This window comes from Corythoichthys intestinalis, chromosome 12 (genome assembly GCF_030265065.1).
Source record: "Corythoichthys intestinalis isolate RoL2023-P3 chromosome 12, ASM3026506v1, whole genome shotgun sequence".
In the NCBI taxonomy this organism is placed as follows: Eukaryota; Metazoa; Chordata; class Actinopteri; order Syngnathiformes; family Syngnathidae; genus Corythoichthys; species Corythoichthys intestinalis.
Window position 1 is genome coordinate 2,432,001 of NC_080406.1, and position 25,145 is coordinate 2,457,145.

General features: G+C 39.8%; 1 protein-coding gene across 3 annotated transcripts in view; it reads right to left on the bottom strand.

Annotated features, from left to right (window-relative positions):
• The window catches only part of usp9 (ubiquitin specific peptidase 9), a 78,786-nt gene that overhangs the window by 27,425 nt on the left and 26,216 nt on the right, over positions 1–25,145 (bottom strand). For all 3 annotated transcript variants that reach the window (XM_057851714.1, XM_057851715.1, XM_057851713.1), the window contains exons 10-31: positions 23,596–23,748; positions 23,377–23,481; positions 22,636–22,842; positions 20,965–21,101; positions 16,823–16,956; positions 16,644–16,734; positions 16,464–16,577; positions 16,167–16,395; positions 14,506–14,601; positions 14,225–14,436; positions 13,909–14,149; positions 11,687–11,836; positions 10,360–10,480; positions 10,138–10,268; positions 8,197–8,475; positions 7,994–8,119; positions 6,205–6,342; positions 5,956–6,122; positions 5,771–5,879; positions 5,549–5,695; positions 5,334–5,480; positions 3,890–4,097 (exon numbers count right to left, since the gene is read on the bottom strand). In XM_057851714.1, the coding sequence (XP_057707697.1) occupies positions 3,890–4,097; positions 5,334–5,480; positions 5,549–5,695; positions 5,771–5,879; positions 5,956–6,122; positions 6,205–6,342; positions 7,994–8,119; positions 8,197–8,475; positions 10,138–10,268; positions 10,360–10,480; positions 11,687–11,836; positions 13,909–14,149; positions 14,225–14,436; positions 14,506–14,601; positions 16,167–16,395; positions 16,464–16,577; positions 16,644–16,734; positions 16,823–16,956; positions 20,965–21,101; positions 22,636–22,842; positions 23,377–23,481; positions 23,596–23,748 (3,442 nt within the window). The remainder of the gene's footprint in view (positions 1–3,889; positions 4,098–5,333; positions 5,481–5,548; positions 5,696–5,770; positions 5,880–5,955; positions 6,123–6,204; positions 6,343–7,993; positions 8,120–8,196; positions 8,476–10,137; positions 10,269–10,359; positions 10,481–11,686; positions 11,837–13,908; positions 14,150–14,224; positions 14,437–14,505; positions 14,602–16,166; positions 16,396–16,463; positions 16,578–16,643; positions 16,735–16,822; positions 16,957–20,964; positions 21,102–22,635; positions 22,843–23,376; positions 23,482–23,595; positions 23,749–25,145) is intronic.

Consider the following 25,145-nt stretch of genomic DNA (forward strand, 5'->3'; position numbering starts at 1 on the left):
ATGAAGATTAGGGCTGTAGCACATATTCAGCTATGGTATTCTTTCTATTGTCATACATATAGATTTCCATTATTATTTATTGCTGTATATATTTTTATTTTATACTTTATTATTTTCATAAATACTGACTTTTTTTCATGTACATTTATAGTGACAATGAAAGTAAAGTGAAATGAAAATGGAAGGGTGGAAAGAGGACCAACACCCCATGGAAGTGTGGGCTGTGTGATGTCGCCCTGTTTCGAATTCCAGGACGAACCTGCTTTTCGGAGTGGCATGCCTGAAAAAAATTTAACTTGTTTATTGTAAATATTTTTGAAAATACTTTTTTCCCCCCAATGTTATATATATATATACATTTTTTCCCACAATCAGTCTTCTCAATTTGTGTATATAAATGTGTATTCAAGAAGCTTGATGTGTACATAGTTTTCATCAGGTGATGGGCCGCAATACCTAAACTCATAAAGAGATGGCCTCTAAACACTTTTTGTGTTAGATGGTATATATTTTTTCACTGTTCGGTCTGCTGTATATAACCTGTTTTGACTAGAGCATGTATAAAGGCAAAAAACGCCTATGCTATACCTGTTATGTTGAATTGTCAAATATAAGACTATTTATTCTAAATTTTTTTGGTTGAATGTTCATCCTAACATGTTGAATAAATATTACAAAGTTTCAAAACGGTTCGTTACGCATGTTTGGTTGTCAATTGGACATCAAAATTAAAAATTTTGACAAAACGATTGTGGAATTTTTGGTCTTTTTGGGCCCAAAATGATGATTTATAATTGGTCAGTGACAGAAACAACAGTTTGGACATGAAGTTCAAGGTGTCACAAAAAAAGGGACCAAACCAGGCCATCGTAAACAATTCTTTCTTTGAAATATAAAGGCAACTTCAAAGGCATGCAAAATCAGACAAAATAGGCCCAGACCTTAAAGGGTTAACTGAACATTTTTATGTTCTTCCACATCTTTGCCAGTCAGTTTGGCACCAGGCACATCATTTTCGGAGAGAACTAGTAGATTTAGCTCTGTAAACATCTCCTTCGTACACGATTTCCATTCATTTCCTATTAGGGACAAACGGAGGCTTGTCCCTACTTAGCAACAGTAGCTAATGTCATGAATATTAATAAGCGGAAGTGACGTGTTGCTTGCGGTACGCTATTACAAATGCTTTGGTAGTAATAAATTCATTTATTTTGGTTGCAATGAAAAAACACAAAAGACAATGAAAAAAAAAATGAAATCATGATTATTTTACACAAAACTCCAAAAATGGGCTGTACAAAAGTATTGGCACCTCAGCCTAATACTTGGTAGCACAACCTTTAGACAAAATAACAGTATCCATCGATGACATTCTTACAATGCTCTGCTGGAATTTTAGACCATTCTTATTAGGCCAACTGCTCCAGGTTTCTGAGATTTGAAGGGTGCCATAGGTGTTCTATGGGATTCAGGTCTGGACTCATTGCTGGCCACTTTAGAAGTCTCCAGGGCTTTCTCTCAAACCATTTTCTAGTGCTTTTTGAAGTGTGTTTTGGGTCATTGTCTGGCTGGAAGACCCATGACCTCTGAGGGAGACCCATCTTTCTCACACTGGGCCCTACATTATGCTGCAAAATTGGTTGTTAGTCTTCAGACTTCATAATGTCATGCAGAAGGTCAAGCAGTCCAGTGCCAGAGGCAGCAAAGCAACCCTAAAACATCAGGGAACCTCCGCCATGTTTGACTGAGGACCGCCTTTTCTTTGAAGGCCTCGTTTTTTTCCCTGTAAACTATGTTGATGCCTTTTCTCAAAAAGCTCTACTTTTGTCTCATCTGACCGGAGAACATTCTTTCAAAATGCTTTTGGCTTTCTCAGGTAAGTTTTGGCAAACTGCAACCTGGCTTTTGTATGTCTCCTGGTCAGAAGTGGGGTCTTCTTGGGTATCCTACCGTAGAGTCCCTTTTCATTCAGACGCCGACGGATAGTACAGGTTGACAGTCTAGGGATGCAACGGTACAGTCAAGTCGCAGTTCGCTACAATTTTCGATTCAACATATTAAACGCTCTGAAACAAAAAAATACACTTTTGTTTGTTTTTTTATTTTGCTAGAGTTTAGAATTAGTGTTTTTTCAAGGCAAAGCTGCGGCGGACATTTTAGCGAACGTGACGACAAAATAAATTCTGAAAATACAGCATTTTGGGAGCTTTTCATTTGGATCAAATGTTTTTGTGTATTGAATCGAACAGGGCGTATCGAACGGTTTAATATACAATCAAGTATTGTTGCATACTTAGTTGACACTGTTGTACCCTTGGACTGCGGGAGAACTCGAACTTCTTTGGATGTTAGTCGAGGTTCTTTATCCACCATCCGTACAATCTTTCGTTGATATTTCTGGTCAATTTTTCCTTTCCGTCCACACCGAGGGAGTTTAGCCACAGTGCTGTGGGCTTTACACTTATTGATGACACTGCGCATGGTAAACACTGGAACATTCGGGTCCTCGGAGATGAACTTGTAGCCTTGAGATTGCCGATGCTTCCTCACAATTTTGCTTCTCAAATGCTCAGACAGTTTTTTGGTCTTCTTTTCTCCATGCTCAATGTGGTACACACAAGGACACAGGGCAGAGGTTGAGTCAACTTGAATCCATTTTTAAAGATTTTAGAGAAGCATCACATGATTTTTAAAAGAGTACCAAAAATTTTGTCTGGCCCATTTTTTGGGAGTTTTGTGTAAAACGATAATGTTTTATTCCCCCCATTCTCTTTTGTGTTTTTTATTGCAAGCAAAATAAATGATGATATTACTACCAAAGCATTTGTCATTTCAATCATTTTCTGGGAGAAATTGAGCATTATCTGACAGAATTGCAGGGGGGGGGGGGGGGGGGGGCAATACCTTTGGCCACCAGTGTACATATAATTCATTATTTATTTTTATTTTATTTCATTATTTTCAGATTTTTCCCTTGGCATTGGTTCAAAAAATTTAGTCTTTAAGAGGTGCCAATTCTGAAACCCTGTGGGATGGTGTGTTCCCAGCTGCAGTGAGCATTTGTGGCAAACTCTGAACACGTCCTATAACAGAGATCCTGGCGTCGTCATAGCATTCTGTTTGGTGGACGAAGACGCACACTTCACGGCCGATGAAACCTTGATGAATGCTCTTTCTTGCAAGTTTTGGACACTCAAAAAATTGGTCCGATACCTCAATATAAGACACTTAAAGCGCTTTGACACTATCATAGACTTCAAAAATCTATATTATATATATATATATATTATGAAGTCTATGACGCTATCATCGTCTACCTACTGGTGACGCAGCAAAAGGAGCAACGTTGCATTCAGTATCTTGTAGTGGTATCAAGGATACTAAAACGAGTTCTTCATGGTGGAGAATCGAACCCACAACCCCTAGGTTGGGGAACCACTACTCTACCACTGAGCCACGCCACCCCTGTACGTATGATGCACGTTAGTGTGGAACTGTAGTTCACAAAGACAATAAACTTCCGTCCTCGCCGAAAATGCGGAGTTCAGAATTTTTGACAATAGGCTTAATCTTCGAGTTGGTGTGGGGGGTTAATTAGTTGGTGGAGTTGATTTCAACGAATTCCATGCAGTTATATGTAAGTTTGAAATGCTTGTAAATGCATTTTGCCACATGTATTAAAATGCCACATGGCAAAATCAATTTTGCCACATGGCAAAAATCAATTTTGCCACATGGATTAAAATGTCACATGGCAAAGAAAAATGTCACTTGGCAAAAAAAGCCACATGGCAAAATCCATTTTGCCACATGTCAAAAAACACTTTTGGTTCCTGGCCCTGCTGCGCCCTCAATGAGTGCCCGATAAAGGGTTGAGAAATAGCATTACCCAAATAGTACATGTCCGTGAGCGTGTCGACGATCTGCTTAAGGTTGCGGAAGCAGCCGACGGCGAGCGTCACGAGGAGCTCGAAGCCGGCGTTGATGGAGGCCGGAGTGCTGCACACCGGGATGGCCTGCTCCGGTGGGAAGTCGCCGCTCTTCATGTACTGCAGGTAAACGTTTGATGCCGGGAAGATGAAATCGTCAATCAGTTCCTGAAAAGATAAAAGAGGTGACATTCAACTAGTTGTCAGTCAACATATCACAAATGTTATAGAAATATCTTGTAAAGTTTGAAAAGTTACCTAGTGTTGCTTTAAAGTAAATGAAATAATCTGACACATCAATTACCGTAATTTTCGCACTATAAGGCGCACCTGACTATAAGCCGCAACCCACCAAATGTGACACAAAAACGGCATTTGTTCATAGATAAGCCGCACTGGACTATAGGCCGCAGCTGTCCTTACTGTATTATGGGATATTTACACCATAAGATATTAATCGATAACACTTCATTAGACTGCGGCATCATACGACGGTCAGAAGACCAAATGAACCACCATGAAGCTTTGAACCAATTGGCTGCTAAGCTTCATTGCTTCAAGAAGCTTAATTTGGCCATCACTGCTCCCTTGGGGGAGACAGTCAATCTCTTCTGCAACCTGCTGTCAACACTGTTGTTGTCCAACATGCCTCCTAGCATGCACTGCAGCACAACAGATGTAAATAACAATCAAAATTCATGTTCTGTGCTAATTATTTATTCAGTTATTGTTCCAGTTTCATTATTGCTAGTTATTTGGTAACACTTTGACAGTGGCCCCATGAGACTGTCATTATGACATGACACTGTCATGGGCATTAATGAATGCTTATAACAGATGTCATTTAGTGTTATTCGGCAAATTATCTCACTTTTGAATGATGTAAAAGATCCAAGCTGGACATAAATGGTGTTAGTGACATAATTTGCCAGATGAAACTTAATGACATCTGTCATAAGCATTCAGTAATGCCCATGATAGTGTCATATCATAATTATGACTGTCTTATGACAGTCTTATGACGCTGCTGTCAAATAAAGTGTTACCAAATACCATAACAAGCAATTAATGAAACAACTGGAACAGTAACTAAATAAATAATTAGCACAGAACATAAATTCTGATTGCTATTTACATCTATAGTGCTGCAATGCATGCTAGGAGGCATGTGTTGCCTATTAACCCCCCCCCCCCCCAAAAAAAAAAAAAAAAAACAACAACAACAAATAAGCCACACTGGACTATAAGCCGCAGGAGTCAAAATGAAGGAAAAAAGTAGCGGCTTATAGTCCGAAAATTACGGTAACTAGTCTTGAACACCTAAAACAGGATGGAGAAAATGATTTGACTCTAAGAAAAACAATCTTATTAAGACGTGAGAAATTTGCACTGTATTCGCTGTACCTTTATAAGATTAGCTCCTCCCTTCTCACAACCGATATAATATTTCTTCTCAGGAGTTTGGAAAGATAGAAGCTCCTTGGTGACACCTAGGTGGCCTTCCAAGATGGTTTCCTCCACACCAGTCTCCCCGGTCCTCTTGACTTCATCCTAGAAGACATATGATCAGTAACAAGCTGTGACGCTAACATGCTAACCTGAGACCAAAAAAAGCCTACCCTTATCCTTTTGAGCCAGTCGATTTCATTGTTGAGCAGCACCTCGGCATTTGGCAGGTTGATGTTGCTGTTGTAGGCATAGTTTAGAAGATGCCGAAGCAACGTGAAGTAGTCCCCGGCGTGTTTCGCTCGCTCCTTGGCGGTGGTCTGACACGCAAGAGAGAATCGTTAAGATGTGCTCATCGGCTGGGGAACGAGCCGGCTACATTTGGGGTCACTCACCCCCAGCACGGTGAAAAGGAGGGTAATGAAGAAGAGGAGGGGTCGGTGACCCATGCAACACCGAGTCGCCATCAGGAAAAATTGTTCCTGGGCCATCTGACGCACAGATCTGTCAAAAGGAAAGAGTGCTATAGGCTACAAATGGCAGCTATGCATGCTTATCACAGTATAATGGAAGCACTTACTTGCTGTGGCAGTGTAGCAGCAAGTCTATAATGAAGGTTTGCCAAGCCCTCTCCTTACTGAGGGTGTCCAGGGCCGTGGGCATCAAGGCAAAACACAACGTCATCACTTCCAAGGCTTCGCAACACACTTGCTCGTCTTCGCCATCTGGTTCCTTTGCGGCGTTCGTCTAATGATAAGGGAATAGACAAAAATTTTAATTTTCAACTGAAAAACTGAAAAGTTCACAGTCGGGTCAGATTGATACCTACCTTCTCGTATATCTTGCTGATGTCGTCATTTGAACTGAAGACAAACTGCACCGTACCGCAGCCTGACGCCCAAACTATTTTCTGTACCGCCCGGATCACGCAGATGTCAGGAATGGACTTTGACGTCTGGAAAAAATTCTGACGACGCCACAACAAAATGCAATGATTTAGACACTGTATTTGCATAAGTAACGCATGCAGTATTTGCCCCTTAGGAATAGCGATGTATGATATGACGATACATATCGTCATAAGTTAACTAGACTTTTAACCAATAACCAATACAGGTAGACCCCGGGTTACGAACGACTTCCGTTCCTATGCTGGCGACGTAAATGGAATTTGCGCATAGTCGAAATTAACCCTTTAAGTACCCCAAAATTAGTGTTGCAACGATTAATCGATTAACTCGAGTAATTTGATTAGGGGAAAAAAAGCTTCGTATCAAATTTTGCAGCTTTGACTATTCGTTTAATTAGAGTGACATTGTAATGGTTTGTTGGAAAGTGTTTGCATTTAGTTTTATTGATTTGGGTGGATAAACTGCCCTCTGGTGGCAACAGTGAATATGACATAACTCATTTAACATGGCTGAATCCACCTGCTCCCTGTTAAGACCGACACAGGGTAAGTTTTGTTTGGGTTAATACAGTTTTTTATGTATTCGGAACGGAGTTTATGGGTAGCCGTTTTTCTGTGGGAATACATGTTTAAACGATTTGTTAAGAGATTTTTTTTAAACAAAGTTAGCATTTTATAGCACTTAAGCTAGTGGACTTTTGCTATGCGAGTTAGCCAATTGTTCTCTTGTTGTACTTAGATCCTCATTTATTTTTTTTCAATTCATTTTTAAATGAAAGTACAATCCTGCATAGTTTAAAGAAATACTCGGAAATTTTATTTTGTATTTGCAATGCTCTTTGAAAGTGCAATCTTAGCAAGCCTTTGGTTTACATCTCCTAATATTTATTCTGCAAATTATTATATTTTCGTAATCCAATGACACGATTATTCGAATAATGACTACTAAAATAATCGACAGCTGCAGCCCTACCCAAAATAACTATCCAAAAAGTCTAAAAGTATTGTATTTTGTTTAGTGATGGAGGATACACTGCCCTCTGGTAGCAGCATTGGGTCTGGCTGGATAGCTGTGCTCTGGTTTGGCCCACATAAGGCTATAAGTTGTTTCGGCTAATGTTTGTGTATGCAATTGTAATCAAGTTTGCAACTACAGTTTGTGGAGTAACGTGAGTGATTTGCTATGAGAATTGTAAATACGTTAGCATTCATAACATTTAAGTTAGCAGATTTTTGTTCAAAAAATGAAGCTAATTTAATCGACTAAATTTACATATCGGACTAGATGCCCGTTTGAACACCAATTGTTTTGGTGTCAAGTGTTTTACTGTTAAAATGTGTGTCATTTTGAACATAACTGTATATATGTGCGTTACAGCTTTACAAATTGTCAAAAGAGAAGTCAAAAACTTCAAAAAGCACAATTGTCTTGTTCGTCATAAAATTGCCCATATCGTCATAAAGGATTTTTCCTATATTGCACACCACTAATTAGAAAAAAAAAAAAACAAAAAGTAAAATTATGTTCCATTAACTATGGAAGTTATGCGATCAATCAATATTAAAATTTGTACTTGATTGAGACCCTCATATACAAATACATGTGTACATAAAAAAGTTAAATATAAATAGCTGCATCCAAATTTTGCAGTCACTGATATATCCACATTTGAATCCCCCCTATGAAATGCATTGATTTGACTGTTACCTCATCAGAAATCTGTTGTGCCAGGCGTATGGCTACATTGCGCAGCATACACTCCGAGGCAGGATTAGGGATGTTTTGCAGGGCGCTCTGCAGAACCAGAGCCTGATCGTGAGTGGCCTGATTAATCTGAATTACAAAATGGAAAAATATCATTAGTAAGCGTTTGATTTAAAGAAGCACTTGGAATTTTTCCATCTCCTAACCGGGGAAACGGGGATATTTCCCTCTGCGTTGGGCTGGCAGGCCTCCGCCACGGCTTTCACGTGCCCAAAGCCGACAGCGGTGAGAAGCAATTTGGCGATTTTCAACGCGTTGAGGTAAGCCCCGCGACGCGTCTCCATGTCGGCCGATGGCAGGAAGTTGTTGCGCGTGAGCATGCTCAACACGAGGGGCAAGCCGCCACTTTTCAGGAAGTTGTACTGGAAGTCGCTGGCATCCTCACCCAGAGTGGCGCTGGCCGGCATCAGCAAAGCGTACACCACCTGGAACGCAGACGGGATTCGTCTCAAACGGGAATGGTGCCTACGATGGCCGTAGCTCATCAGGTCAGTGTTTTTCAACCACTGTGCCGTGGTGTAGTGTCTTGTGCGCGTTGTTATTTTCATCAACAATGACGATAAAGAAAACATTTCGTCGACGAACAATTTTGAGCGAAAAATGTGGCTTGGGAAACTTGGAATTTTCTCCGCCTCGAGGAATCGTTTTTTGCTAGATCCAAGCATCTCCATTGCCCGGACTACTTTTAAATGGGCACAACGCGCTGACGTCACATGCGTACAGCAACAAGACAAAAGCCGTCGGAAATACTATATTGTTTTATTTAAAAAATGTTTTATCCGATTACTTGATTAATTGATGAAATTTTCAGTACAATACTTGATTACTAAAATGTTAAATTGCTGCAGCTCTAAATTATTTTCATTATGTTCCGACTTACATTTATCCCTTTTCACTTGCTGAATGTGCCGGTCCACTTTTTCAAACGAATGTTTGACTGGCTGATGACCCCCCCTCCCCCCCAAACACACAGATGCACACTCACACAGCCCCGACAGAAACACAACATGCCCCCTCCTCCGACCCCTTCGAAGAAAAGGGATATTAGAAGGTTGTTGTTTTTTTCGGCCAGCAGCAGCCACTGTATGTAATGTAAAAATATATCTATATTGTGGAGGTGTGGGGGGGAGGAGACACAAAGTTAGCAAAGCATTTAACTGTGAACTTGCTAACCTGTAAAATTACTGCTGTCAGGTCAGCCTCCACAAGGGAAAACCAAGTCAAGATAGCAATTTGAATCATTGTTTGCATTATGTGCATTACGGTAATGCAATGCTTCGGAGCGCAAGTCCCTTTATGAAAAAAAAAATAAAAATGGTGAGCTATCCAAGAATGGGTCCACTTCAGAGGGATCAGAATCATGAGAGTACTTTGGTTCAAGTCTTGGGGTAGTCTAGGATGCCTCAGATGTAGATAGGGTCTTGGATATCTCAGATTTTTTTCCTCCCAAATTACTTTTATATTACAATACTTTGAGTCTATAAGTGCTTCAGTCCAGTCCAGGAGAGGACCTATTCTTGGAAACCTCCCCGTTTTTTTTAAATAAAGGGACTTGCACTTCAAAATGTTTCTTTAGTAGATTTAGTAGTTGAAAACAAAGGTTTGAATTGAACGTTGTATCACCTGAACCAATACACATGAAAATTAGTGTAAGTCAATGCAGATTTATTTCGCATTGATCGTTTAGCCTTTCAATCCATTAGGATCATATTCGTGAGAAATGTAGCCCTTACCCCCGTTCACCCAATCGGTTAGGTCCGGTTTTATTCATGTCCCATGCCCAGCAAAAAGTGTACATGCAAGTTATGCCGTTATATCGTCCCTACCAATGTTCAGACCAAACCTTAGACATAGCCTAGAGAGGCTTTGGAGCTAGCAGCTAGCTAGCGAACCTATACCGGTGACAGTAATGGTAAATGTTTTTAAAGACGAATGATGCAAACTCTGGACAAAATTCTGACCCGTACGAAAGTCCAAGTTTGAGTGGTGGTCAGAAGAAAGTGAATGAGTGTGTCTGGTATGAGGAAATACAGCAAAAGCTATCTTTTATTGGGGTAGCGTGCAGTGAATAGAATATGGGGCCCTACCTCAATCAGGTAGAGCACTTGTGAGGGTGACGGGCCAAAGAAGCGGGAGTCCAGTGTAGGACTGAGGCTGTTCTCCCCGAGCTTGGCGTGGTCCAAGCACACAGCGCGCAGGTTCTCCACAGTAGTGTTATCTGTAGTGGAAAAAGAAAAAAAAGGAAAAAATAAATAAATAAATAGTTAGGCTTTTACTGAAAAGGCAGTTTAATTATGAACAACAAATACCTGGAGGCATGAGTTTCATAAGAACTCTGGCTCCATCCCTGAGGAGGGGCATATTGAGTTGGCAGCCCAGGTCAGCCACCTGCCACAGGAAAGAGATGTAGCGCAAGTGCAGCGACATGATCTGCAAAATGAGAAAAGTTATCTTTAGAAATATACTTTAAATGCCAAGACATTAGAATCATTGTAATATCAGGCCCCCACTCCCATCCAGTTTTTCAGTGTGCCGCACGCTTTGACAGATTCTCACCATCCCAAAAATTCACATTGACCACCACGTTTACGGTTGCGGCAAAAAAATAAATAAAAAAAGCATGTTTTCTGAGAAATATAGTCCAGTTCATTTCGAGTGGCATAAAGTTGAACATATTCAAATTTTAGAATTTATCTCGTCCTAGTTTACACATCAGAAAAATCAGGAAATCAAGTTGTACAGTTTTTGCCAAAAATGCACGGATCCACCAAAATATCCCCATTTATTTCCAATGGCCCCGTGACCTGATATCAAAAAGGTGGTGCCCCCGAAAAATCCCCCAAAATTGAAAGGAGTGAATCAAATATGCCCTAAAATCGGTGCAACTGGGGCTAAACGTTGAAAAACCTGGAAAACGCGGTGAAAAAAAATAAGATGACACGGAGGGGCGTGGGGGAAATCCTGTGAAAACGGTGACCAGAGTTCTTGCACTGTCTTAAAAGTCAAATTTAATGTTTCTTAATATATTTTTAAGACCTTAAAAATATAATTTAAGACCAAAATTTGTTGCAACAATTTCTGATGAAGATTTTTTTTTTTTTTTTTCCCACTTTAACTGGTGTTTTTCTCCTCTAATGTGCGACTGGATGGCATTGACCCTCATTGTCTGTCTCTTACGAAAAATTATTCTTGCAGACTTTGTACTAGGGGTGGGAACCCCTGGATACATCACGATAGCGATAAAAGGCTCATCATAACTATCTCACGATATGGCGATACAACAATTATCGATACATAGGTCAGGAAGTAAGGACCCGCGGCTACGCTGAGTGGAAAAAAAAAAACTGGGGCAAAAAAATGTAAATCTCCAAAAAATGACACCCAACAAAACAAACAAAAAAAAAAACCGGGGGGAGAAATCGAAAAACCATGAAAAACTTCAGTCTTTATAGGGAACTCACTTGCTTAATTCATTCACCCACCTATTCAAAAAGGATTAGACATCTAACCCCGTCAATGGGTTAGGGTTAGAGTTATCAATGCCCCAAAAGTTACTGAAAATCTACAGGTAAGTAAGAGCAAGTAAGAGCAAAGCACTCCCACGCAATTTTTCCAGAATTTGCTTTGGAGACTCACCACACCAGGTAGACAACTTTCCACTTCGGGGTTGGGCCCATCGCCATAGTGGTTGCCGTGGTTACCGGGCGACCCGGTGGAGGAGTCTGACGAGCTGTCCGGGCTTGAGGGCATGTTGGCGCTCACCTGGGTCAGCTTGGCCGTGATCAACTAAACAAATAGATGACAAAATAAAGGCGTGTAATCGGATCATTGCAGATCGGTTTTCATTACTGCTAACAATTATGCTGAACCCTAGTGGTTCTCAGTAGAATTGAAACGATTACTTGAATAATTCGAGCAACTCGATTAAAAAATTTTCTCCGCCTTGAGGAACCTTTTATTTCAGCCAGCTCCAAGCATGACGTTTCGCTCGGACTACTTTTAATAAGGCACAACGCGCCGACGTCACGTGGCAACATTTTAAGCTGGACACCAAGGCGAACACTGTTTCATGTATTCACTGTATGTATTCACGCTTGCATAGCATGACAACACGTCTTCAATGCTGCAGCTCCACCGAAGGCACCCCGTTTCCGCCAAGATACTCAGGACAAGGTAAAATGAAGTTAACGTAGCGCTAACAAATAAGATTAACATTAGAGTACCTTGCTAACGTAACGTTAGCTCTGCGAAGGGTTAGGTTTCTATTAATTATGACTACTGTCAATGCGTGGCTAACGCATCTTTCATACAGGCTTTATTTAATCTGTCAAAACACGGTGCTGTAGAGCAGGGGTTTTCAACCCAGTCCTCAAGGCACACTGTGGGTCCTGGTTTTTGTTCCAGCCGATCCAGCAGAGACAGTTGAACCAATGAGGCTTCTGCTAAAACAAGCCACACCTGACTGCAATCAACTGATTGCACTTGTAAAACACCAGATTGGGGAAAAAGTGTTGTCATCTTGTTTGGTAAGAATGAAATCCTGCACCCACAGTGTGCCTTAGTGGAATAGGTTGGGGACCCCTGCTGTAGAGTGATGAGGGTGTCAAATAAAAACATAATAAAGCTAACTGTCAATTTTAGCTCAGTAGTCATTGATGGATAAAACACCAAGTAGCACTGGTGCCTCATGAGCTCCAATACAGCAAGTATCATACATTTTGAGCACTGCAAAAACTCAAAATCCTATCAGCACTTCCAATTTAGACAAGCTTAAAACTTAACTAGAACTTACAAATAGTTGACACAAATGGAAATTCGATTGAAACATGTGGGGAAAAACACCCAACTTTTAAGTGAATTGTGTTATCAAGCGTAATGGCATTTTTAGGTAAGAAGTATATATATTTTTTATAAGATCTAAAAGTTTTTGGAGTGAAAGCAGTGAATGTTTAATTTTTTAAGTCACAGCCGAGATGCAATTGTTGGCTGTTTTCAACAATGATCATCTAAAATTAACACATTGATTGTCTAAAAATGGTTCAATATTAGGCGAAATGTCTTGTTTTCTCATGCATATTTAGATTTTTTTTTTTTTTTTTTTTTTTAAATTTTATTTTGAATGGCATTTTTTCAGCACGGCAGCCACAGCACAAACAGTTCTGGCACCGTTCAAATATCATAATGGAATTTTCGCTCGATGCAGGGAATTTTCTGAATGACCCCCAAAATTTTCCATTTGCATGTAAACACAGGGTTTTTTTGTAGAAAGAAAAAAAAGTATCTAGTCCTACAATTTTTGACCAAATCGCGCACAAGCTACACATAAAAAATTCCGGAACGATAAGGGGCATAAAAGTTCTATACAGAATTTGCCCAAAACTGTCCCATTCATTTCTAGTTGGAAGCCATTGACAGCAATGCACGTCCAAATTTCTCATTCATTTTCAATGGTAAGAACACATAGGCCCTTGCGATTTTTGACCATTGACATTCAGAACTGGCACCCAAGTAAGTCCATGCCATTGACAGCCATGCAACAGGACGTGTCCCTAAAATATCCCCAAATAAACAGGAATGGGACCTGATATCAACAGGACGTGTCCTCAAATGAACTGGGCGGGTCTCAGATCTGTATCTACCAGAGCAAAACCCCATCAAAATTCCTCCAGAAATTGAAGTTTCTTGTTATAATCGATTTTTACTGAAAAAAGGAGTTTTCAGTAGAATACTCGATTACTAAAATATTCGTTAACTTTTTTCCTTATGAAAATGGGGAGACTTGGCAAACACTGCCCTGACATTCGACATTTAAATGAAATAAAAGACCAGAGACGCCATATTAAAAAAAAATCAATTACAGTTTTATCCTTCAAGTTGAGCTGTCCAATCAGCTTCCGGTCATCGGCAGGGTCGACCACCTCTCCTCCGATGAAGAGCTCGATTTTGGTGTGCGCGGCGTTGGCTTTGATGCGGTTGAGGATGCCGCGACGTACTGAGCCAATGGTGTCGTTGGTGTGCGACCAGATATCCAGGTCATCCACCTGGCGACCCTGGTTCGGGAAGCGCACGATCAACGTGATGTGCTTTCCCCGGAACGCCCTGAAATACAAAAGAATCGGAAACTGAGTCTCAAAGTTGTGCAGACACGCAAAAATTAATTAAGAGCTTTTCCACCTCGACATGGGCAGGATGGTCCTCTCTTCGTGGTAGTCGCTGTCACACTCATTGATGTACTCCTTGAGTACAGTGAGAACTCGCACCATGCGGATGGCTTCCTGGCGAGCGCAGTTGATACCGTCTTTGTCTCTGTCCAACACGCACAGGGTGTCGTAGGACGCCTTCAGACGGTCAAAACACGACTGGATAAAATCCTCGTGAATCTCCACCTGCGAGCGAGACCCGTGTCAAAAAACCTTTCTGACATTTCTACAGGTTGGAATAGCGGTCTCACGTACCTGATTGACTTGTAATTTTGGTCCGAGATTGGTGTAGATCTCTTTCAGCAAGTCTATGGCTCTGCTGGCGATGTCATCACTCCCTTGAATGACCACCTGAGACGAAATGAATAAAAAAAGTAATGCAGATGCGATCATTTGTATTGTGTGTGCAGAAGAAATACTTGTAAGCTTTTGTTTTGGCATGTCACATAGCAGGATGCACAAAAATGTACAGAGCCGCTTAAGGGCCATTAACAGAAATAAAAAAATTGAGCAATCTGATGCAAAGAAACAACAGAAGCAATCAAGAAAACATTAGCATTATGTAGGATTTTAGCTATATTGGCTAGTTTGCCAATTGCAAACATTGCAACAATCAGCCAACTTGCACAGCAAAGGGCCGGTAGCTTAAATGCTATTTTATGCTAATGTTTACGACAATTGGCTAACTTGCATAGCAAAGGTCCGCTAGCTTAAATGCTATAATATCCTAAGATTTATAATTGGCTAACTAAATGTTTACAACAACTGGATAATTTGCATAGCAAAGGTCTGCTAGCTTAAATGCTATACGATGCTGATGTTTACAACAACTGGCTAACTTGCAGAGCAAAAGTCTGTTAGCTTAAATGCTATACTATGCTAATGTTTACAACAACTGGCTAACTTTCAGAGCAAAAGTGTTAGCTTAAATGCTATACTATGCTAATGTTTACAACAATTGGCTAGCATGCAAAGCAAAAGTCCGCTATCTTAAATGCTATATTCTGTAATGTTTACAACAATTGGCTAATGTGCATAGCTAAAGTCCGCTAGCTTAAAGGCTATATTACGCTAATGTTTATGACAATTGGCTAACTTGCATAGCAAAGGTCCGCTAGCTTAAATGCTAAAATATCCTAATGTTTACAACAATTGGCTAACTTACATAGCAAAAGTCTGCAAGCCTAAAGGCTATATTACGCTAATGTTTACTGTATGACAATTGGCTAACTTGCATAGCAAAGGTCCGCAAGATTAAATGCTACATTATGCTTATGTTTACAACAATTGGCTAACGTGCATAGCAAAAGTCCACCAGCTTAAATGTTATATCATGCAAATGTTTATAACAATTGGCTAAATTGCAGAGCAAAAGTCAGCTATCTTAAATGCTACATAAGGCTAATGTTTACCAGACAAGTTTCAGGTGCAAACCAGATTGCTTACATTTATTCTATATTTTTATTATTAATTAATAAAATAAAATAAATTACTAAGAATTTCGTCCAAAAGACTAAGACTAAAATGAAAAGGGCTCCCAAAAACAATACGGGTAGTCCCTAGTTTCGAACGAGGGCCGTTCCTACGCTGGCGACGTAACCCGAAATTCTGCATAAGTTGGAATTAACCCAAGAATTTCCCGTAAGTACCCTCTAAACCTCAAAATAACTATCCAAAAACATGTATTATATGTCATTATACTGTCCTAGCCAAGGTTTAGTTAGACATCGAACCAAGTTGTAATCTTTCCCCTCTACGCTTCCTGCGCCAAAATAAAAGCATGCATCACACAACAAAATTGAACAGCCGGAGACAAAACGGCAGACGTCGTAAAGTTGAAATCGCATAAGTGGGGTACGTCGTGACCTGGGGGACTACCTGTACTGCGGGGGAAAAACAAAACAAGCACTTCTCACCCTCCAAAGATAGTCCAGGCCTATGAGTTCCAGGTCGTCCATCATGTAAGCCCTACGTTTGGCCACCAGTTTCCCCTCCCTGCAGTTGACGGCCTTGAAGAACCTCTCGAAGCACTTCATGCCGTTCTCCGTCAACAGGGACGGGTCCAGCTGAAGAACGTTGTTCTCAAAGAAGTCCTTATTGATGTCCGGATCCAGGTCGGGTTCGTCGCCCATCAGTTTGGAGTACCTGCGATGTGGCATTTGGAATGCATTGTACACGGAGGATAAAAAATACGGAAACTAAGCGAATCTTACCATTTGAAGCAGGCTTCTCGGTCACAGAGGAATACCGCAGTCTCGGCCAGACACTTCCAGATCTGCTTGGCTTGGGGGGCGCAGAGCCACAGCTGGCCATCTTTAAGAAGGAACCTGTCAAGACCAATAAAAATGGTTAATACCAACTGGAAATATCGTCAGCCTTTGACTATTTGTTACCTCAGGAAGTTGAGTCGTTCCTGCACTTCCTGGACGTGGCTGTAGCGGCTTCCCGGTCGAACTATCTGAGGGTCAAACTCTGCCTGTTCTTCTGTGGTCCAACAAAAAAAAAAAAAAAAAACAAATTCATCAGTTTGTCAGATAAGTTGACTTTCAATATTCGCCTCTCCGATGTATACCTTTGGAAAACTGTCGCATCGTCTCCATGTAGGCCGACAGGTTCTCTGCCACCAGCGTGACCAGGGCATGGTTGTTTTGCAGCTGGTTGATAAGGTCGTGGCGATAAAACACGTGTGGATTCCTCTGGGTTTGACTGAAAAGTCAACACCAAGAAATGTCAAACATACAGAATAGACTCGAGGCCCAAGGGGAAAGACTGAAAATCTGACGGGTTTTAGAGTGGAAAATTAATGACTGTAATGCATCCATGAAAATCTTTTATGTTTTCACCTCAATACAACATCATAAATATTCAATCAAATATATCAAGTTGATTAAAAAACAAAATTTAGCAAATTATGATAAGCTACTAGGGTTTCTTACTTTGCATTAAAATATATTGAAGGAAAATTTCGTGTCCACGCAATAAGCTTTCATTACTGTTGCACTGTGTTCATGGTCTTTAAAAGTTATTCTGAATAGTGCTAAAAAAATGAATGGATTAACTGAAGTAATATGATTAGAAAAAGTCTTCGAATCAAATTTTGCTGCTTCGAGGATTCGTTTAGTTGGGAGTGGCGCTGTAACGGTTTGTTTTTGAAGTGTTTTCATTTAGTTGTATTGATTTGGGTCGATACACTGCCCTGTAATGGCAACAGTGAATATGACATAACTCATTCAACATAGCTGAATCCAGCTGCTCCCGGTTAAGACCAACATAAGGCAAGTTTTTGTTTCAGCTTTTTTTTTGTTATGCTTTCCTAATTTAAAATATAGGTATATTTAGCTGTTTTTTGTGGGAATATGTGTTTGAACCTTTTGTTAAGAGCATTGTGTTAAAAAAAAAAAAAAAAAAAAAAAGTGAGCATTTCATAGCATTTAAGCTAGTGGACATTTGCTATTAGCCAATTGTTCTCTTGTTGTACAGAAGAGATCCTCATTTATTTATTTTAAAGCCGAAACGAATACTCGAGGAACTCAAGATTAAAAAAATGATCAGAAATTTTATTCGCCTCGAGGAATCGTTCAATTTTGCCAGCTCTAAGCATCACGTTTTGCCCGGACTACTTTTAATGCGGGACAATGCGCTAACACCACGCACGTAGAGGGATACGCAATAATACCTGACTGCAGCCGACTGCCGCTACAAACTATGCCAACGTTGCTACAAACTACGCCCGCGTGATGCTACGGTGGTAGCGCCCGATGAGTCTCATAGACATCACATGCATACGGAACTAGATGCGAAATGACAGATTTGCCAGCGTTAGCAAACAGCCGCCATCTTAAAGCAGTAGACTTCTCAGTGTAGTAATAAGTAAATAAGTAATAAGTAAGATTAACATTACTGTACCTTGCTAACGTAACGTTAGCCCTGCGGAGGGCTAGGTTTCTATTAATTATGACTACTGTCGACGCGTGGCTAACGTGTCTTATAAACAGGCTTTATTTAATCTGTAAAAACACAGCACTGTAGAGCAGAGGTTGCGCTAGACATTTTCGTTGTCTGTCATTTTGACTGACAGGGTCATAAAAATCCGGTCATAGTCTATTTTTACCCGTCACTTAAATTTTTAAAATGATAATGATGACATATTAAATAGTATTTAGTTTTCATTCATTTTTAATTAATATTGTAACGCTTGCTTGGCGGCGAAAAATTAGACACGGAAGTCGTGGTATTTTTCTCCCTTTTTACTCTGCTTACCGCCAACAACTCCGCCCCCAAAGAAAAGGAGGCAACGATATAGACCCCAATCACCAACGTCACACAATGATCTTAATTGTGGTTGTCAGCCCAAAATCTTCTAAATATATATTAAATGCATCTTACCAGATATAAAAAGACTACTACATAGTCTGTGGTGATCGTTTGGTGCCCAGATTTCTTGTTGAATTACAGCAGTCCATCTCGCTCTCATCTTCGCGTCTCTCAGAATACCGTAGAACTTCAAGTCTTCCGTCTATCTTCTCTGTTACAGCAACCAACCGCCACACACGCCTTCACCATTTTGATTATTAATATTGACGAGCAGAAAAACACTCCGTAATAGGGGGCATGTACGTAGCGGTAATGTATAAACATGACGGGCTGACACACAATATGGCGGCTCCGGTCAGGGGGGCGGAGTTGTGACGTCATGTGATTGGGGTCTATACACAGGCGGCAATCTTGTCCATCAATTGGATGACGCGCTGGCACACCGGGTGCACCAATAAGAACCTCGCGTTGATGTGTCAATCACGGTGCCGCCGCCAGACCCCGGTTACGCTACAATATTCTGACAGAATAGCCAACGACGTCATGCATTAAGAGAGACAATAGCTAATTAATATGCTAACTCGCCACCCTGTGGTCTGGGGTGTGAATTGCAACCTGTCAAAATGACTGACGGACTTCAGTTTTTTCCGTCACCGTTTTAAAAAACCGGTCAACGACGGAAAATTTCCGGTTAACGCGACCCCTGCTGTAGAGTGATGAGGGTGTAAAATAAAGACATAATAAAACCAACTGTCAATTTTAGATCAGCAGTCATTGCTGGATGAAACACCAAGAAGCACTGGTGCCCAATGTGTTCCAATACAGCAGGTATCATACATTTATTTTTGAACACTGCAAAAACTCAAAATCCTATCAGGACTGACAATTTAGACCACCTTAAAGATGGCTTGCCACAGATGGAAATTCAATGGAAACGCGTGGAAAAATCACCTAACTTAAGTGATGTGTGTTATCAAGCGTAATGACATTTTTAGGTAAGAAATAAGATCTTCAAAAAAAAAATAATTTTTTTTTTTGTTTTTTTTTCTAGTCACATCTGAGATCCAATCGTTGGCCGTTTTCAACAATGTACATCGAAAATAAAGACATTGATTGTCTGAAAATGGTTCAATATTAGGCCAAGTGTCTTCTTTTCTCATGTACATTTATAATTTCTCTTTACAAAAAAAAAAAAAGTTTTATCCGATTACTCGATTAATCAAATCGAATTTTAAGTCGAATACTCGATTACTGAAATAATTTTTTAATGCTGTTTGAAGCCAAGATCAGGCATTTTAAATTATTTTTAAATGAAAGTGCAATTCTGCATAGTTTGAAGAAACACTCAGGAATGTTATACTGTATATAATATTTCATAGTATTATATACATGTATTAAATACTCAGTATAATTCTGATTGTTCTTAATGTAATTGTAATAATTAATGTAATTCGTAATGTAAACAAAGAAGCAAAGCAAAACATGGCTACCAGCTAAGATTGTTTGTCCCTTTTTTTGATATTGTTAACACTCAAAAGGCTGAAATGATGTTTAAATGGCATCTTCTTGGAGTGATTTCAATATTTAAGAAAAATACAATGAGTTAAAACAAGCAGTTTTAGGAAGTCATATAAGCGCGACAAGTTGAACAGGCACAGAGATATAAATTTCTTGCCTCCAAGTGCTGAGTCACTTGACCCAGCCATTCGCAGCCAGTTTTTCCAATTTTGGGGGCGTTTACAGGTCATTTTTTGCTCATTTTAGGGCAATTACAGGTCACTTCCTGTTCAGTTTAAGTCAGTGCTCATTAATTTGGGGAGATTTGCAGGTCACTTCCTGTTCTGTAACCTAAAATCAACAAGTACTGACCCATAAATGCCCCAAAATCAACAGGTAGTGATCCTGAAATGCCCCAAAATCAACAGAAAGTGACTGAAAATGGACAGCAACTGGCCTGAAATGCCACCAAATTAAACTCTTTGGTTGCCATTGACGTCCAATCAGTTCATTCGCTGCCACCCTTAGAGTTCAAATGAATTGGACATTTACTAGTGACAGACTTACAGCAGGAGGATGAAAAAGGCTTGTTTTTCTGTTTATAAGTTGTTTTATAGACTGTCCTATAATGGTTTCATGACCAATGTATCAATAATCCTTGTATCGCCATATAGCGAGATAATGGTTATCGTGATCTTTGTATCGAAAATCATATCGTATCTTGAGGTACCAAGAGGTATTTACTTCCCCACCTTAGATGAAAAAAAAGAATGACTGAGTCACCACAGCATTCTGCAATTTTACACTAGCCTTAGTAAATGTCCACCATTACCGTAACGCATAGCTTTTATGCGAATCACCCGTCTGGAAAGCAAAGTTTGCTTGGGCTGGCCGTGAGCTCACCTCAAGTTCTGCGGAGCTTCTCCAAAAAGGCTACAGATTTCTCGGATTTGCTTCAAGGCAGGAATCACCCATTTGTCATTGGTTCGCAGCTCCTCTATGAAGCGATCGATCCACTGGATCTTTTGCGTGTCTCTATCCTGTGAATTCAAGTGGAACCAACACAGTCAGTTGTGTCAAATGTCATATGAAAGATACTATATACCGCATTTTCTGTACTATAAGTCACAGCTTTTGCCATACTTTGGCTTTTTAGCTTTTTATTTTTTTCCATTTTCCCAATATTACTTTAACATATGTTTGAAGGGAAAAAAAAGCCGCCCCCCCAAAAAAGTGCATTGTTTGGTTGGTATGCCTTATATTCAGCTGAGACTTACAGTCTTAGTTTTTTGTTTTCATTTCTCCTTGTCTTTTTTTTTTTTAATATAGTGCCACTACTTAAATTTAATACTAATTAGAGCTGAAACGAATACTCGAGCAACTCGAGTTAAAAAACTGATCCGAGTAATTTTATTCACCTCGAGGAATTGTTTAATTTTGCCAGCTCTAAGCATCACGTTTTTCCCGGAGTACTTTTAATGCGGGACAACATGCTGACGTCACGTGCGTAGAGGAAGAACCAATAAAAAAAAAAATTTTTTTTTAAAAACCTTACTGCAGGCGACAGCCGCTACAAGCTACGCCGACATTGCTGAAAACTACGCCCGCATGATGCTTGCTATGGTGGTAGCAAGTAGTCAAATTCTGACGAGTCTCATAGATATCATATGTAAGTAGAACTAGATGTGAAATGACAAACAGGGCGGCGTTAGTAAACAGCCGCCATTTTAAAGCAGTATACTACATAGCGCTAATAAATAACATTAACGTTACAGTCACTAGCTCACGTAATGTTAGCCTTGCGGAGGGCTAGTTTTCTAATAATTATAACCATTGTTGATGCGTGGCTAACGTGCCTTACATACAGGCTTTATTTAATCTGTGAATACATAGTGCTGGAGAGTGATTGGGGTGTAAAATAAAAACTAATGCTAACTGCTGGATAAAACACCAAGTAGCACTGGTCCCTAATATGCTCCAATACAGCAGGTATCATACGTACATTTATTTTGAACACTGCAAAAACTCAAAATCCTATCAGGACTTACAGTTTAGACTAACTTAAAACTTAACTACAACTTAAAAATAGCTTGACACGAATGGAAATTCTATTGAAACACATGGGGAAAAACACCTAACTTTTAAGTGATGTGTGTTATTAAGCGTAATGACATTTTTAGGTAAGAAATATATATATATACGCAGTATTTTTTTAATAAGATCTAGAAGTTTTTTTAAGTAAAAGCAGTGAATTAGTCTATTATAGTCACATCTGAGATGCAATTGTTGGCTGTTTTCAACAATGTACATCGAAAATAAAGACATTGATTGACTGAAAATGGTTCAATATTAGAAGAAATGTCTTGTTTTCTCATGTATATTAATAATTGCTCTTTACCTAAAAAAATGTTTTATCCGATTACTCGATTAATCGATACAGTTTTCTGTCGATTACTAAAATATTAGATCGCTGCAGCCCTAATACTAATCTACTAGTATACTTCTACAATGCTGTTATTACTTCTATTTTTGTGCAACAATTTTACATACCCCTCTCCCCTAAAAACCACATACCTGTGAGCAGCTGTAATCTAATATTTTGATGTGCGCGCTAAGAGCTTGGTCCATTATATCTACAGGCACGTCGTCACTGTGGGCCAGGTTCCACAGCAAATTGAGGACCTTGTGGGCCATCACGCCGTCCTTATCATCCTCGGCTAGGCGGCGGATAAGCTCCAGCAATTTCTCGCGTTGCTTCTTGCTGGCGTTCGTCCAGCTTGCCTGCACGGGAAATCGCGATGACTGCTGGTGGTAGTCACTATGTTTGCACTAGAATAACACTTATTCTAACTTTCAGGGACAATGGAAACCTATTCAAAATGTATCATTAGCTTAACTTCATCACTGCCAGCCCCAGTCTCAGAGTATGTGTTGTTGTAGCAGTTAGTAAAAGAGGGAAATTGATGTCGAAAACACCTATTGACGGCAATACACGTCCAATTTATTTCAACTCGCTCAAGGTCTTCCAGTTCTTCCCAGTTAAAATGAATTGGATGTCTATTGCCATCAATGGCAGCCAAAGACGTATAGAACGTAGACGTTTTATAGACGTATAAAAAATTATTTTATTTGCCCAAAATACATGCGGGCAACACTAATACTACAATTGGATGTCAACTGCAAAATATTGTCCAAGAGCCACAATTGTCCCCTGGGCCGCACGTTTGAGACCACTGTCCCAGATTGGGTTAAATTATTGCAAAATAGGAACCACAGTATTCTAAAATGAATCAAATGGATAAAATCTCAACTCACCTTAAAACAGTCAAAAAGATGATCGAGCTGCTCAGGTGAGAAATCCCATGCTAGCTTAGCCAGGAGGTCATGGACATTTTTAACAATAGCCTCATGTTTGCCAGCCTGCACAAGGACAGGAAAACGAAAACAAACAAAAAAATTACACAGAAAATAGACACAAAACATCCGACATTACGGTTCTCCGGCATTAATTTAACATCATCCAGAAATTCCCACCTGTGCTGCCCAGATGTTGTCGAGATCTTGCATGGTAAGAGCTTTCTCTTTGATAACGAAGCGAAGGATCTTCTCCAGTTTCTCCACATACTGAGGCTGGTGCAAACTGTCCCTCAGGACGATGGACAGAATGTGGTTTTGCTGGATCCACTCCTAAAGCACATAAATAACTACGGTTCCTCAACGATGACCATCAGAAAAATATTTTGCCGACGAACAATTGACGATAACGAGCTACCAATGTTGCTTTTGGCAGCTCTTTTAATTTTTGTCTAAGTCTTATGGACGATAATAGTCATATTTTAGTCATCTCAAAAATGTGTTTGTCTTCATCTAGTTTTTGTTGATGAAAACTAATTTCGTCTAGCTTTAGTTGAAATTTACTAAAAATGTTTTTGTCTGTGAATGGGGAAAAAAAAGGTTTCCAACTACAGTGGTAACTGTACTTCCGAACATCTCTACAAACATTTTTAGGTTACGACACGTTTAAACGGGGAAATGTGCCAGTTTCCGTCAGATGTTTACAATGTGTCACATCTTCTTATTGCTGTGTCTAAGTTGGCCTGCATCGTATCAGTGTTTGATTTGGTTGTGTCACTCATTTAACATGCTGCGCATCCCCCAACACCAATTTCCTCTCCAGGCTTGCTTGTTTTGAAACACATGGCAAGATTTCCTTTTCTTTTTTAATCCTGGCATTGATTTTTCGCATCACGCCAGCCCAATGTGCTGCAGGCTTTTGTTGCTGCACCAGGGAGAGGCATATGAGCCTTTTTGGGTTTCAAAATGGTGCATTTAGGGCATTTACAGGTTCACTCCTGTTCATTTCGGGTTACTGAACAGGAAGTGACCCGAGAATATCCCTAAATGCAGTCTAGTCACAGATTACTTAAAAAAGGTAATTTAATTACTGATTACACTTCAAAAAGTAATCTAGTTACTTTACCGATTACTTTATTATCAAAGTAACTAAGTTACTTTAAAAGTAACTTATCAGTTACTTTTTACCAATTTTTCTCCTTTTGCTGCCTCAACATAAAAATGACAACAAAAAATGTCATCGCATGTAATTGAATTTTTCACATAAGGCTTAGTCTTTGAGCTAGTGGGGGTTTAATTAGTCAATGGAGTTGATTTCAACCACCATTAACCCGCGCTACCTTAGCCACTCCGGAGCCCCGAAACTAACAAATAACTGACAAACTGCACAGAATTTGTTCAAATCAACTCCAACGACGAAATAACCCCCCGCTAACTCTTAAGATAAAGCCTAATGTCAAAAATTCTGAACTTTTAAAATAAATAATAAAATTCTTCCCATCTCTCCCACTTCAAACAGATTGAACATCTACTCGTGATAAACTCGTTTCCAATTCAAAGCAGAAGCTTGTTTTTTTTATTGATTCGTTTTTGTAGAATATCCTAGAATGATTTCCCGACCAATATATCGATAATCGTTGTATCGCCATATCATCAGATCCTCGTTATCGTGAGCTTTGTATCGCAAATAGTATCGTATTGTGAGGTACCCGCTCCTATTCCAAATTGTT